This window comes from Scophthalmus maximus, chromosome 11 (assembly GCF_022379125.1).
Source record: "Scophthalmus maximus strain ysfricsl-2021 chromosome 11, ASM2237912v1, whole genome shotgun sequence".
NCBI classification, from domain to species: Eukaryota; Metazoa; Chordata; class Actinopteri; order Pleuronectiformes; family Scophthalmidae; genus Scophthalmus; species Scophthalmus maximus.
In genome coordinates this window covers 21,734,581-21,747,328 of record NC_061525.1, presented here as the reverse complement: position 1 = coordinate 21,747,328, position 12,748 = coordinate 21,734,581, and the positions used below count along the sequence as shown (strand labels likewise).

Here is a 12,748-nt window from a genome sequence, read left to right as displayed (position 1 = left end):
AGATTTCCCAGGTTTCCAGGTCGTCACTATTCAGCACGGTGCTTTGTCATCACAGAGCTGAGCCGCCTGCCTGATCTGATGCCGGCAAATGCTGGGGTTTTTTTTCCAGAGAAGGTCAAAACATAGAGGTGAAACAGAACCTGCTCTCTTTCAGGTTAATCTCCATGATATTGACAGACATGAGCAGCCCATTATTATTTGGATGGAGCTCCCATATTATCTGATATAAGAGAACCTTCTTACATAATAACGTTTTTTTTTTTTCCCCTCTCACACTTCGTGAGCCATGTCCAAATATGAGAGGGGATAAAATCAACATTCACCCCGGGGCTTTTTTCCCTTTTTCGTACAACCATAACTCATCGTTATATCATCCGCGTTGAGTCTGTTCCCAGGTCTGACTGTTGACCAAGCTTCAGCTCAAGTTTGTTTAATTTATGATTCAAATATTCCATATTTAAAACGTATTTAGTTTTAGTCTGCGGAACACGGTGCGAACGAGAGCAGACACAAACCGGTCGGACAGGTTGTCTCTTCATCGGCTGGTCGAGGAGATATGAATCTGATCCCTGGCTCTGTTTATCTGAGAGTGTGTCCTCTTGACACTGTTGAGGGCAAAGTCTGACAAATATGTTTTTTCTCGGTTAGTTGTTAGAATGATGATAATACATTTTTTAATGAAAACATTTTTAAAATCAGGACACAGGGTTGATGAAGCAGACACAGGATACACACAGGAAGTCTCAAAATGCATGAAAGCAAATACATAAGAATAACAAACTAAAATAGAATAGATTAATAGCAATAGAACATGAAATAAGTAAATAAATAAAATATTCAGAGTTATTTATAAGAAAAAATACAGACTGAATTGCTGTTTTTTTCCTCCTGCCTTCACCCTACAGAGACTGGATTCACAGATGTAGAACAGATATCAGTTGGTATTTCTACTGGTGATTAATCAATTTTCAAAATGCTTATCGACTAATTTAAAAACTGACAAATGTTTTTTCTTTTTTGTGCCAAACAACGTGTTCATTTGATGTAAACCTTCTCAAATGAAACGCCAGTCACTTGACTTCTGTGACTACAGTTACAGTTGACCTAGATGGAAAGATGACATTGCTCATTTTCTACCTGCTGAAGCCTGATTGTTTTCAACTTTTTATCTCTACAAAATGATGTGCGTACGTACGTTCTCACACCCTTTCGCTCCATGTGGCATCAGCTGATCTCGTCCTATTACTCTTTTAATCTTGAGGTTCCTCTTTTATTAACATCGTCGTGTGTGTGTGTCGAATGTCTCTTGGGTTTTCTTCTCTTGGAGTTTTCTTTTTAACAATTTTCTGAAAGGTCAAAGTCTAACCCGAACCGCGCGTCACAGCAAAAAGACATGTGAATGGATTTTCAGTCGTTTATCTGGAGAAGCTGCAGACGAGTCTGCCCGAATCCTCCTGAGTTGCGACCTAAAGCTGTGCACTTGTGTCCAGTCTGCGTCTGCAGGTGTAGCCGTGGCCCGAAGTGCACGAGAGACTAGGACGGTAATTACTCGTCCTTCATGTGAAGTTATTAAAAAAGTAAATCCTTCATAATGAGCAAAGTGTTACGAGGGAATACTTTCTGCAGAGGTCGACGCCTATGTGGCTCAAAAGTACTGCAGATCATTTTTTGTGGAAAAAGTTTTACTCGCGATGAACTCTGGAGAACTTCTGGAAAAAGATAAAGTTTTGCTGGTCATGTACTGAATGATTTTGTGTAGAAATAATAATCTTATGTTTTATTGTGTTTGTGCAGTGGGAGCTGCTGTGGTCCCTCATCCTCCTCTTTACCTTCTGCCTGCTGCTGGTCTGGTTCTACTTCTGGTGGGAGGCACATAATGACTACAATGAGTTCAACTGGTGAGTACACAACCAATCTGACTGTGTGTTGTCATGGCCACTGTGTTGTTTTTGGCTGTACATAGATTCTATGCATTTCCTCTCGATCTATTTATTTCCCAAATCACGAGCTTAATCCGTCTTCATCCTTAATCTGAGCAGAGACCACCCAGGCCTCCACGCATCATTACATCGTTGTATAACAGAGAGACTGCTCGCGCACAACATTTCCTATACTGTACATCACACTGCCCTGCACCACATTCATTGTAAGTAGTAACTGCATGTTTTCAAACACGCCGTCGTGCTGCTGATATTCACCACATATGAGAGGCGATGGATGAATCTGTGGCCTGAGGTAGAAGGAGATGATTTAAACATCTCTTGGTACACGCAAGGGGAAGTTTTCTGTTTTTACTGTTATTAATAATCGGTTATGTATGTACGAGGTACGACTATGTACGAGAGGACTATATTGGAAAACAAATGTACTTGATTTTCTACCTCAGGTCAAAACCTTATCAATCCCCCACTTTATCTATATACATATAAATGTAAGTTGCTATAGTAAAAACAGCTGCTGTTTTGTCCCATAATTGCTCCTACACTGGTCTTTCTTTCCCCTCCCCCGCTCCTCCTCCTCCTCCTCCTCCTCCTCCTCCTCTACAATGTCACCTTTTCTCTTTATCTTCACCCGTTTGCCTTCTATTACCTCCTTTCATTTTCACTTTCCCACAGTAGTTTTTTGTCCTTTTCATATCTCGCCTCCCCTATTTCCCGTCCAATTTTCACTCCTTATAACCTTTTCCCTCACATCTTTTGTCGTATGTATATTCTCCATCCTCTTTTCATTTAACAGCCAGTACCCTCCCGTATCCAGGTTTTATCAGCAGTCACCCTCACCCCTTGTGTTTCCTTGTTATCTCTGAATATACATGATTTGACATTCCCTTTTTTAATAGGAAGTGGACAAATTTCCTGCTTTTTGTGTGTGTGAGCGCCATAGAGAGGACATGGTGATTTTGCAGCAGCATTGTCCTGGTGTATAAATGTGTTCACTCAAGGGCTAAAGAGCACCAGCTCTTTAGTGAACACTGCTGCAGCTCTGTGCCACTCAAACCACTGATAAGGCTTTGAATGTAACGAGTGCTATCAGCCCCAGACACACACACACAACCACTGCAGCTGTAAACCTTTTGGTTGAGTCTTTAGAGCATAACCGCTCAGAAAGACATGGATGTGTATTTATAATAGTTGAATCTTGCCGTAATTTGATTACTAAATTAATCTGCAACTATTTTGACAATCGATTAATCGGTTCAAGTAGTTTTTATGACATGAAAAGTCAAAATTCTCTGATTTCAGCTTCTTTTTTAGCTTTCTTTGCTCCTCTGTGACAGAAACAAAACAAAACAAAACATCATCTTGGTGGTTTTGGGAAACACGATAGATATTTTTCACCATTTAATGGCATTTTATGGACCAAACAACTAATCGATTAATCAAGAGATAACGATCAGAATAATGGATAAAGACAATAATCGTTCGTTGCCGCCCTAGACTGAACTATGCGGCGTGTTATTGTGTGGAATGGGTGAACCTTCTGCCGACACGCAACGCAAACAGCAGCACAACAATGTGCGGCGGTGTTGTTACAAGGTGAGGTCACACCGAAACCTTCAGTTTTACTCTGTTGTCTGTTGGCAATAAAGACAAACTGTGACATGTTCCACATTCCACATTCCCAAGTCCCCACGTCAGGCACCGAGCTAAAAATTAACTTTCTTTCTGCAGACAAGATGACCGTCCATGGTTGTGTGTGTAGTGTGTGTGCGTGTTAGTGTGTGTGTCTGTCTCCTGCAGCGAAGCTCCTCCTCCATAAGACAGAAACCAGGGAACAATGATTTTGCCGCTCAACCGTTAATAATATTAATCACGTGATCTCCTCTGGTCCAGATTCTCCCTGTGGCCCAACAACAATAGTGTCTGCGGTCGCCGAGGCCGCCGTCTTTGTTGTGTCTGCGTTTTGTTTTATTGCGACAATAAAGCATTAAGCTCAAGGGGACGCGAGCATCTGCCTGTAACTGAAAGAGCTTTGGAACACAAAGCTTTTTACTTCGTACAGTAAACGGCATGTCCTCATTGGCTCTTGTGCAAACCCATGAACTTGCTGTCTGTCTGTCAGGGTATTTACTGTTCATCTAATCTACAGTCACTGTCGCCTTTGAAATAATTTAACTTATAAGACATGGTTTGGTTTGAGAGGATTACAAAAAAAACTGCCTCTTTCAGGCCTTCGTGTCAGTATGTTGTGATAAAGTGCAGCCGAGCAAATAGAAACAAATAAACCGTTCCATTTATTCTCTTGTCTTGTTGCTGCAGGTTCCTGTACAACCGCTCCGGGGAGTGGAGCGATGGCACCGTTCCCATCCTGGCAACCACCGCCGCCGGCTTCACCTATATTGCATTTTTAATGGTCTGTTCCATGTCAAATGCTCACCGAGGTGCCAAAACACGTGGCTCGTGATGACGATGAATGTGTTGTTGAGGCAGATTTAAAAAAAAGATTCTCTGTGTTGTTGTAGCCAGATAAAAAGTAAAAGTCACATGGTGGTGACGTCGAACAAGTTTAGATGTGTGAGGCAGCGGCACTTGTTTTTTTAAAAAGTTTTTCTAAAGTTGTTGTTTTTTCTTTCTTTTTCAGGTTTTAGCACTTTGTCACGTTGCACTTGGGCAACAGTTGAATTTGCACTGGCTCCATAAGGTAAAGTGTCCAACGTGGCACAAAATGTGTGAGTGTGGGAGGTGGAGAGAAACAGGTCGGCGAGAATTGTAGATGCATCTTTCCGTATGTGTGTGTGTGTGTGTGTGTGTGTGTGTGTGTGTGTGTGTGTGTGTGTGTGTGTGTGTGTGTGTGTGTGTGTGTGTGTGTGTGTGTGTGTGTGTGTGTGTGTGTGTGTGTGTGTGTGTGTGTGTGTGTGTGTGTGTGTGTGTGTGAGATGTATGCGAAGTGTCAGCCTCTCTGATCTGCGTCTCTCTGTCCCACACAGATTGGAGTGACTGCTGCTCTGCTCACCACCGTCGCCGGGGTGATATCTGTCAATCAAACATGGGGACAGGAGTGGGACGTCATCCCCATCTCCCTGCAGGTCAGCAGACTGACACACAGGGAAGCTCCAAAGCCATATATTTATGCAAACAGTTTGATAATGGAGACAAACGCGAAACAAAGGTCCCGGGCCGGAGTCCAACCATGAACGTTGAGGTTTTGTGGCAATTCGCTGTAAACTTTTCGCTGCCGCAAGGCTCTGAACTAATGGTTTCAGCTCTAAAACTAAGTCTTGTGACTCATGGGGTGGAGGCAGTTTGTTATTTACAGTAAACATGACAACATGAACTTCAACCCATTAAAAAAAAAAAAAAAAGATTTGGTAAAAAAAATCATTGCGCTGTGACCATTTTAACTTGTAAGAAGTTTAAAGAGCCATTTTCCATCGACAGGAAACGGGCTCCATTCTGGTCCGTGTAAGAAGTTTTTCCACCAGATAAGAACTGGTTCAGAACCTGTAAAGCCGCTGGCACCAATAAAAATAGCTGGTTTCTTCAGTGCGACCCGAGACGGCATTGCTCTTAATCGTCGTCTTGTCGTGAGAAGTTGATCCATGCTCATTTTTATCTTGAAGGTCAAACATACATCTGCGATAGCAGAACTAATGTTCGCCCCGCCATCTTGCTGCTACTGTTTGCTTCCATAACATCCATCCCCATTGTGTTGTCCTTCGATGACGCGTCCGCGATCACACTGGTGGAAAACGCAGAGCGGCTCGCTTGACGGCGCCAAAGGTCAAATAACGCTAAACAGAACCGGTTCAAGAACCAGTTCCCTGTTGGTGGAAAAAGTATCTATTTTCTGTTCCGTATGAAACAAAGTGCAATACGACACTCGACCTACATTCATCATTCGTATTCGTATCAACTTTATTGTCAGTAAAGTGTTCTTGCATGCACAGAAGAAACGGAAAAAAACCGTTTCTCGCCTCTTTTTTGTCCTCAGTGCAATTAATAAAAACAGAAATAAATAAATTATCATCTCTAAAATAGAACCAAGAAAAAGACATTCAGACAAAACAATCGATCCCTAACATAGGTTGAAATTAGTATGTTATTAGTAATTAGATGCAACCAGAACTTAATCCCTCTGCAATTATAGCTTTTATATCCGCAGATCTTTACGCCTGTAATTACCAGCCTCTCTGACATCCCTCTTTGTTTCTCTTTTGCCCTGGATCTCCATATTTTTTCCCCTTCGCGTCCATTTCACCATGTCGTCTTTCTTCTGCCCTGACTCTCACCTCGTCTCTGTCCAGGCCACAGGTCCCTTCCTGCACATCGGGGCCGTCGCCGCCGTCACAGCGCTGTCCTGGATCGTGGCCGGCCAGGTCGCCCGCGCAGAAAAAACAAGTATGTTTACTTTTGTGACACAGAATACGAGGTACTGTTACATGATGTAACAGTGTGACACACACACACACACACACACACTGGCACAGGAAGAGTGGTGAATGATTAACACTGTGCAGACAGAGGCCAGGACCTGCACCCAGGGTGTCGGGAGATAACCGACATTCTTTCGGGCTCATGTGATGTTTTTTCTCTGCCCCGGACACCTTGGGATTGTTTTCTCCTCAACCTCAGGACTGTGTGTGTTTTAATTCTCAACTGCTGCAGAGAAGAGCAGGTGTGAGTTGAAAGTCACGTATGGACCAGGTTTATTGGATTGTGGAGAAATTATAGGCATATTTTAAATCTGGAAGTTGGTCTGTCCGTCATGTACGTGACAAGAAAAAAACCACTTATCACATATGAATGTGTTTGGAGAATCGGTTCTGGACATTGTCCTGAGTTTCTCTCCCACACATGCTGCACCCAACCATAGATTTTCCGCATGATATGCGTCCCCACCAACTGTAAATACTGCAAATACAGGCAGTGAACCGAATCAGTTCACACTAGAGCTGCAACAGTTAAATGGATTAATCGATCAGTATTCGACTACTAAATTAATCGCCAACTATCTTGATAATAGATTAATTGGTTCAAGTCGTTTTTATGAAGAAAAAAAGTCAAAATTCTCTTGATTTCAGCTTCTTATTCCTGAATTTGCCTTCAGCTGTGGGTAACATCTAGAAAAAAGTTTAGTGCACGTGTGACGGCAGCTTTGGTTCCTTTCAACATGACTAAGAGAATTTTGCTTCCCTTGAGTGATGCGACCGTCTGAACCAGGAAGTTACTACTTTGTTCTGTGAGAGACATTTAAAAGCAGAGACGGAGGATTTAAATTCTTTTTTTTGTTTTGTTTTTCTGCTTTTGGGGATTTAGATTAAGTCGAAAGGTTTTGACCTGATTACTCTGTAAACTGCAGCATCCCTGCTCTAATGCAGAGTGGAGTCTGAATACCAAAGAGCTTGTGTGTGTGTGTGTGTGTGTGTGTGTGTGTGTGTGTGTGTGTGTGTGTGTGTGTGTGTGTGTGTGTGTGTGTGTGTGTGTGTGTGTGTGTGTGTGTGTGTGTGTGTGTGTGTGTGTGTGTGTGTGTGTGTGTGTGTGTGTGTGTGTGTGTGTGTGTGTGTGTGTGTAACAGGAGTTGTCTACTCAATCCGCCCCGCAGCTGACCTTGAAACAAATACATTCCCCTGTGTGTGTACGTGCACGTGCACGTGTAAGTCCATGTGCTTCCGCACCCACGTTTGTTTCCTTCCACCGCTCACTTACCTTGAGGTGGATTCAGGGGAGAGTGTGTCTCCTTGGCCCCTCGTGTCAGTGTTGCTGTCTATAAACAGAAGTGAACATTAACTACAGCCAGAGCGACGTCATCCATCCTAGCTCTGTTTGAAAACTGACGAGTTGAAGACGTCACATAACATTTTCTTGTCCGAGCTGTGACTTAAATGTATCCGCGTCAAACCTGAGGTTGAGAGGAACGAGTCTGGCACATGACCTGCATTTGTGACTGTCACTCAGACGGAGCTGTTAATGCAAAACTACATTTTACCACATTTGAGTGTAAGCAGGACACCGTTGTGTATGATATGTAAAGGAATACAGTTAGATCAGAGAGGTTATATCATGTGTATATCTTGGTTATGCTTTGTTCATACTACACAATTTTTAGCGTGATTTTCCACTTGCTGACAAATGTTGGAACTCGCCGACAAAGGGCCCAGATCAGCGTTCGAGTGTCAGTCGCCGATTGCGACGTGCGAACTCTACAAATACACGATTCGATGGGTTCGCCGACATGTCGCTGCCTCCCGACTAGATTTCTATCAGGCTAAATATCTACAGTAGACGAATTGGCGACAACTACAGCCAATCAGAGCACAAGACTGTGGCGTAAGTTAGGTGGTGGAGAGGGGGAAACCACAAAGCAACCCAATCTGGTACTTCCTGTAAACAAATGAGAGATGACGTATTATTCAGTGGGCAGATTTCGTACAGAGCCAAAAAGCAAGTAAAGTAGTCTCCCAAAATGTTAAACCTCCTTAATTCTAATTACACAACACACAAACTACATTATCGTCATGTGTCTGGTCCCAGTGTTCCAGGTGGTCGTCATGCTGCTGTACCTCAGCGTGTTACTGGGCCTCTACGTGCTGCCCCTCTACATCACCTCCCCCTGCATCATGGAGCCCACCAGCCTCGGACCCCGTCCCGACGTCATCGGCCGCCAGGGAGCCCCCATGGTGAGTCCGCTGAACCCCCCGACAACCTCAAAACCTCGGCGGTGTTGATGACACTTGAAAGAAAACTGTGCTGCCTTTTCATAGACGTGTGTCCACCTCGTTTTTTCATTCACTTCTCCTCTGCTCTTCCCGGAGATATTCTCGTCCGTTAGTGACCTCGCGGGTCCCACAGCTGAAAATAGTCCACAAACATCTGACAGTCTGAGCCCGGAGCCTTTCGCTGCCGGATCTAATGCACGAGCATATCTTGTCTGCTTTATTTCATATATACGGTATAAATATATATACATATATAGTTTTTAAATTATTAATCAGAGCAAGAGGAGAAAGTAAATAAATAAATTAGAAATGATTATAAAAAAGTACGAAAAAAGTCAAATGAAAAGAATAATACATTAAAACAATTATAATAATAATGATAAAATAATAATAATAATAATAATACCTCCATAGAGGGACGTCATATAATAACACACCCATACACACATACACATGCTAAACATACAGAAACATAAGTACATATTTTAAACTTATGCCCATCATACCTCACTCAGAACACCAAAAGTGCAGATCAGATTGTTAGACTCCAGACTCCAGTCTTCATGCGCCTGCGTTAGCCTCTCTGTTAAGGCTACATAAGTACGGTTTATGCACAATTTGATTTATGTGCTTGGATTCATTTCATCACTTCCACGTGTCACCTTTAGAAGGATTCATGTACTTGGCAAATGAAGTATTATGCAAAACACGACGATGGGTTCCTCGCTCCTGAACACACCCTGCCCTTTTGTGCCTTCTGCATGAAGCGATCGATCCTCACAGTGGAAGTGAGGATGTAACACTCCCACTGGAAAAAAAATAAATAAATCACATGACTGGACTCGGTTTCCCAGAAGGAATCTGTATTGTTTAAAGCATCATAACCAGCTATAAGCTTGACTCACACCGCCTGATTTTTAGTGGTGTTTAACCTTGGAGACTTGTGGTATTGATCATCACCTCGGAGGAGTAGAAGGAGGAGTCCGTGTTCACATGCATCTGCTATATTCCACATTAGTGATGATTCATTTTGGTCCTCAGCGGCAGGACTTCCAGTCAAGTCACGCATTACGTCACTGTTACTGGAATACGCTCAAGTAGTGAGTGTTACTTGAATATTGAAATAAAAAGAGTGTGTGTGTGTGTGTGTGTGTGTGTGTGTGTGTGTGTGTGTGTGTGTGTGTGTGTGTGTGTGTGTGTGTGTGTGTGTGTGTGTGTGTGTGTGTGTGTGTGTGTGTGTGTGTGTGTGTGTGTGTGTGTGTGTGTGTGTGTGTGTGTTTTTCCAGCTCGCTCCAGAGAACACACTGTGGTCCTTCCAGCGAGCTCTACAGATGAACGTCACTGGGTTGGAAGCTGACGTGGCTATCAGGTACACACACACGCACGTACGCACACACACAATCGATAGGGCAAAATGACAAGGCCAAACAAATTAAGGATTATTCTTAAGGATTACTTTGCCTCACTGTTTCCTTTCATCAGCATCCAAAAACGTTGGCCAAGAACTGTGCACCCCAGTTGTCAGTGGACTCATGATGCTGCTCTCTGCGTTACCAACCACACTATCTTTTTTAGCTTTTGTTAATTGTTAATATGTCAAAACAAAGAAAAGGCAATGGTTACACAACTTAATCAAAATGTCGTCGTCAAAGAGAAAATGAGGCACGAGTAACTGGGAACATACCTGGGACTGTAGCAGCGAGCGATGCAACAGCTGATCAGTTTATCAGCCGTCAGTCGATGGAGGCGTTGCATCATCGACGTGCCGTAGCCAGAGTCCAGCCAGACAAACTCAGAGGACGACGACGACGTGAGGATACGAGAGCGGATCACGAGTTCTCATGTCAACTCATTCGTGTGAAGTGATGGAGGAAGTGTTATTGTGTGGAAACGTCGAGTGTTGTTTAGTTTAGTTCGGGCAGTGTGTGTGTGTGCGTGCGTGCGTGCGTGCGTGCGTGCGTGCGTGCGTGCGTGCGTGCGTGCGTTCACTTCATTCCCTGTGGGTGTGTGATTGGTGCAGGTTGCTGACAGGTGAGCTCCTGACTGTGCTGAGTAATTAGACTTGATGACAACCAGAGCGACAGTGAGACCGCACTCCTGCAGCAAACCACACACCCACAAAATGTACCATTCTTTCAACTCCTATTTCTTTATTATCCTTTTAGAATTTTTTTTCCCCCTCCTGATCGGGAGTTAACAGTTCACACACACTCCTCTTTTTGTTCAGCTGAGGATTTGAATATCAAATAATATCTCTGTTTCCTTAGGATCAACATCCTCCAAAAATTGGAACTAATTTGTTTTTTGAATTTGGAGCAGCAGTATTTTTCCAAAGAAGCTTCGTCACTGAGCCAAACTCTTAATCTCGTTTCCTCGTCCTTTGAGTTCTTCTCTGGTTTGACGTGACTTCAGTCATAAGCTACAGGAAACATGGACTCTACTTGTAAATCATTTTAAATTAATTATCTGATGCTTATATTGAATTATTATAAAAAATGTGAGCGACAGCAGTCGGGTGACAAAAACTTTTGCCCCCAAAAATAAACATTTATTCTTATTATTGTGGCACAGAAATGATCAATGTACCTGAAAATGAAAGGCCTTATTCCTTTATAATGACATTAGTCCTATTATCCATCTGTTCTTCATACCTTCTCTCCTCTTTCTTCCCTCCTCTCCTTCCCGATCCGCCTCCGACCACCAGTGAGGACGGCGTTCCGTTCCTGATGCACGACCGGATGCTGCGCAGGACCACAGACGTGGGGAAGGTTTTCCCCGACAGGCAGACGGAGGAGGCGTCGTTCTTCAACTGGACAGATCTGCAGCAGCTCAACGCCGGACAGTGGTTCCTCAAGGTACCTCTGGTCTGTTGTCGAGGATTTGGGGGATTATTTGTGAAGCTTCTCGTTTAAAGGTCGCAAAACACACAGGTGGTGTTTGTCCACGACGTCCTGCTGTTTCCTCCATTAAGGTTTTAGAGATTCTCTCTCTGGATCAGGGTCAAACTGTGAGTTAGACACGATGAAACTGACGAACAAGACATGAAAGCGTCTGTGTAACTGCTGTCTTTTGTCCTGGTACCTGATTGTTCCCCACTTGTCTGGATCCACACAACAGAGCACCCTCTACAGGAACGATGGGGAAATTACCTCCTCCTGCAACTGCTTTTTATCTTCGTTTATTCTGTTACCGAGGAAGAGAGTCAGGATTCTGTAAAAATATATTTAGTTTACTGTCAAAGAGGAGCAAAGAAAAACCAGAAAATATTCACATTTTAGAAGCTGAAATCAGAGAATTTGTGACTTTTTTCTTCATAAAAAACTACTTGAACCGATTAATCAATTATCAAAATAGTTACTACTGTGGCAAACATCACTCCGTAAAATGTTGTTCTGTCCATGACAACAACAACAACAAAAATCTTTGTTCAAAAATAACAACAAGAAGATGGATTTATATAGTCGCATTAGTTTCCAAAAGTCACTTTACAGACTTAGGAAATCAACAACAACAACAATGAATTTAAAAAGTAAAGTAGAAAATAATAGTAGAGAAGCTGGACATGAAGCGATGAAAAGCCTTTGTGAACACGTGGGTTTTAAGGATTAAAATATTAAAAATATCCAAAGATTAGACAGATCTCTGCCGGGAGAGTGTTTCAGACGCTGAGTGACCCCGTCACCACAGATTCTCAGACTGGGACGCGAGAGATACTGAGCACAGACGAATCAGAGGAGGTGGAGAGGTCAGAGGTCAGACAGGACACGGAGGGATTCATACGTGAGGAGGAGGCAGAACAGCCAAATGTCTTCGTACAGCAAAGACAGTGCAGTAATATTCTCTGTTTGTGTTTTTGGTTTATCTTCTTTTGAATCTCTGATTTGATGCGATCAGTCTCCGCAGAGACACTCGGCTGTTCTGCCTCCTCCTCACGTATGAATCCCTCCGTGTCCTGTCTGACCTCTGACCTCTCAGCGTTCGTTTTAATCTCCTCTCTCTTCTCGTCAGTCTATTTACTCTGCATGTTCCCACGTCGTGGCTCCATATTGTTTCCCAAGAAAAGCCTTATTACTTCTGTGTATTCTTACTGTC

At 43.1% G+C, this 12,748-nt stretch overlaps 1 protein-coding gene across 4 annotated transcripts in view; it reads left to right on the top strand.

Annotated features, from left to right (window-relative positions):
• Positions 1-12,748, top strand: part of gdpd5b (glycerophosphodiester phosphodiesterase domain containing 5b) — a 44,028-nt gene that overhangs the window by 23,987 nt on the left and 7,293 nt on the right. For all 4 annotated transcript variants that reach the window (XR_004789821.2, XR_004789822.2, XM_035622878.2 and 1 more), the window contains exons 3-10: positions 1,795-1,898; positions 4,260-4,353; positions 4,582-4,641; positions 4,928-5,026; positions 6,245-6,338; positions 8,472-8,617; positions 9,943-10,025; positions 11,361-11,511. Coding sequence is in view for 2 of the 4 variants with exons in the window: in XM_035622878.2 (XP_035478771.1) it covers positions 1,795-1,898; positions 4,260-4,353; positions 4,582-4,641; positions 4,928-5,026; positions 6,245-6,338; positions 8,472-8,617; positions 9,943-10,025; positions 11,361-11,511 (831 nt within the window). In the remaining 2 variants the exon portion in view is untranslated. The remainder of the gene's footprint in view (positions 1-1,794; positions 1,899-4,259; positions 4,354-4,581; positions 4,642-4,927; positions 5,027-6,244; positions 6,339-8,471; positions 8,618-9,942; positions 10,026-11,360; positions 11,512-12,748) is intronic.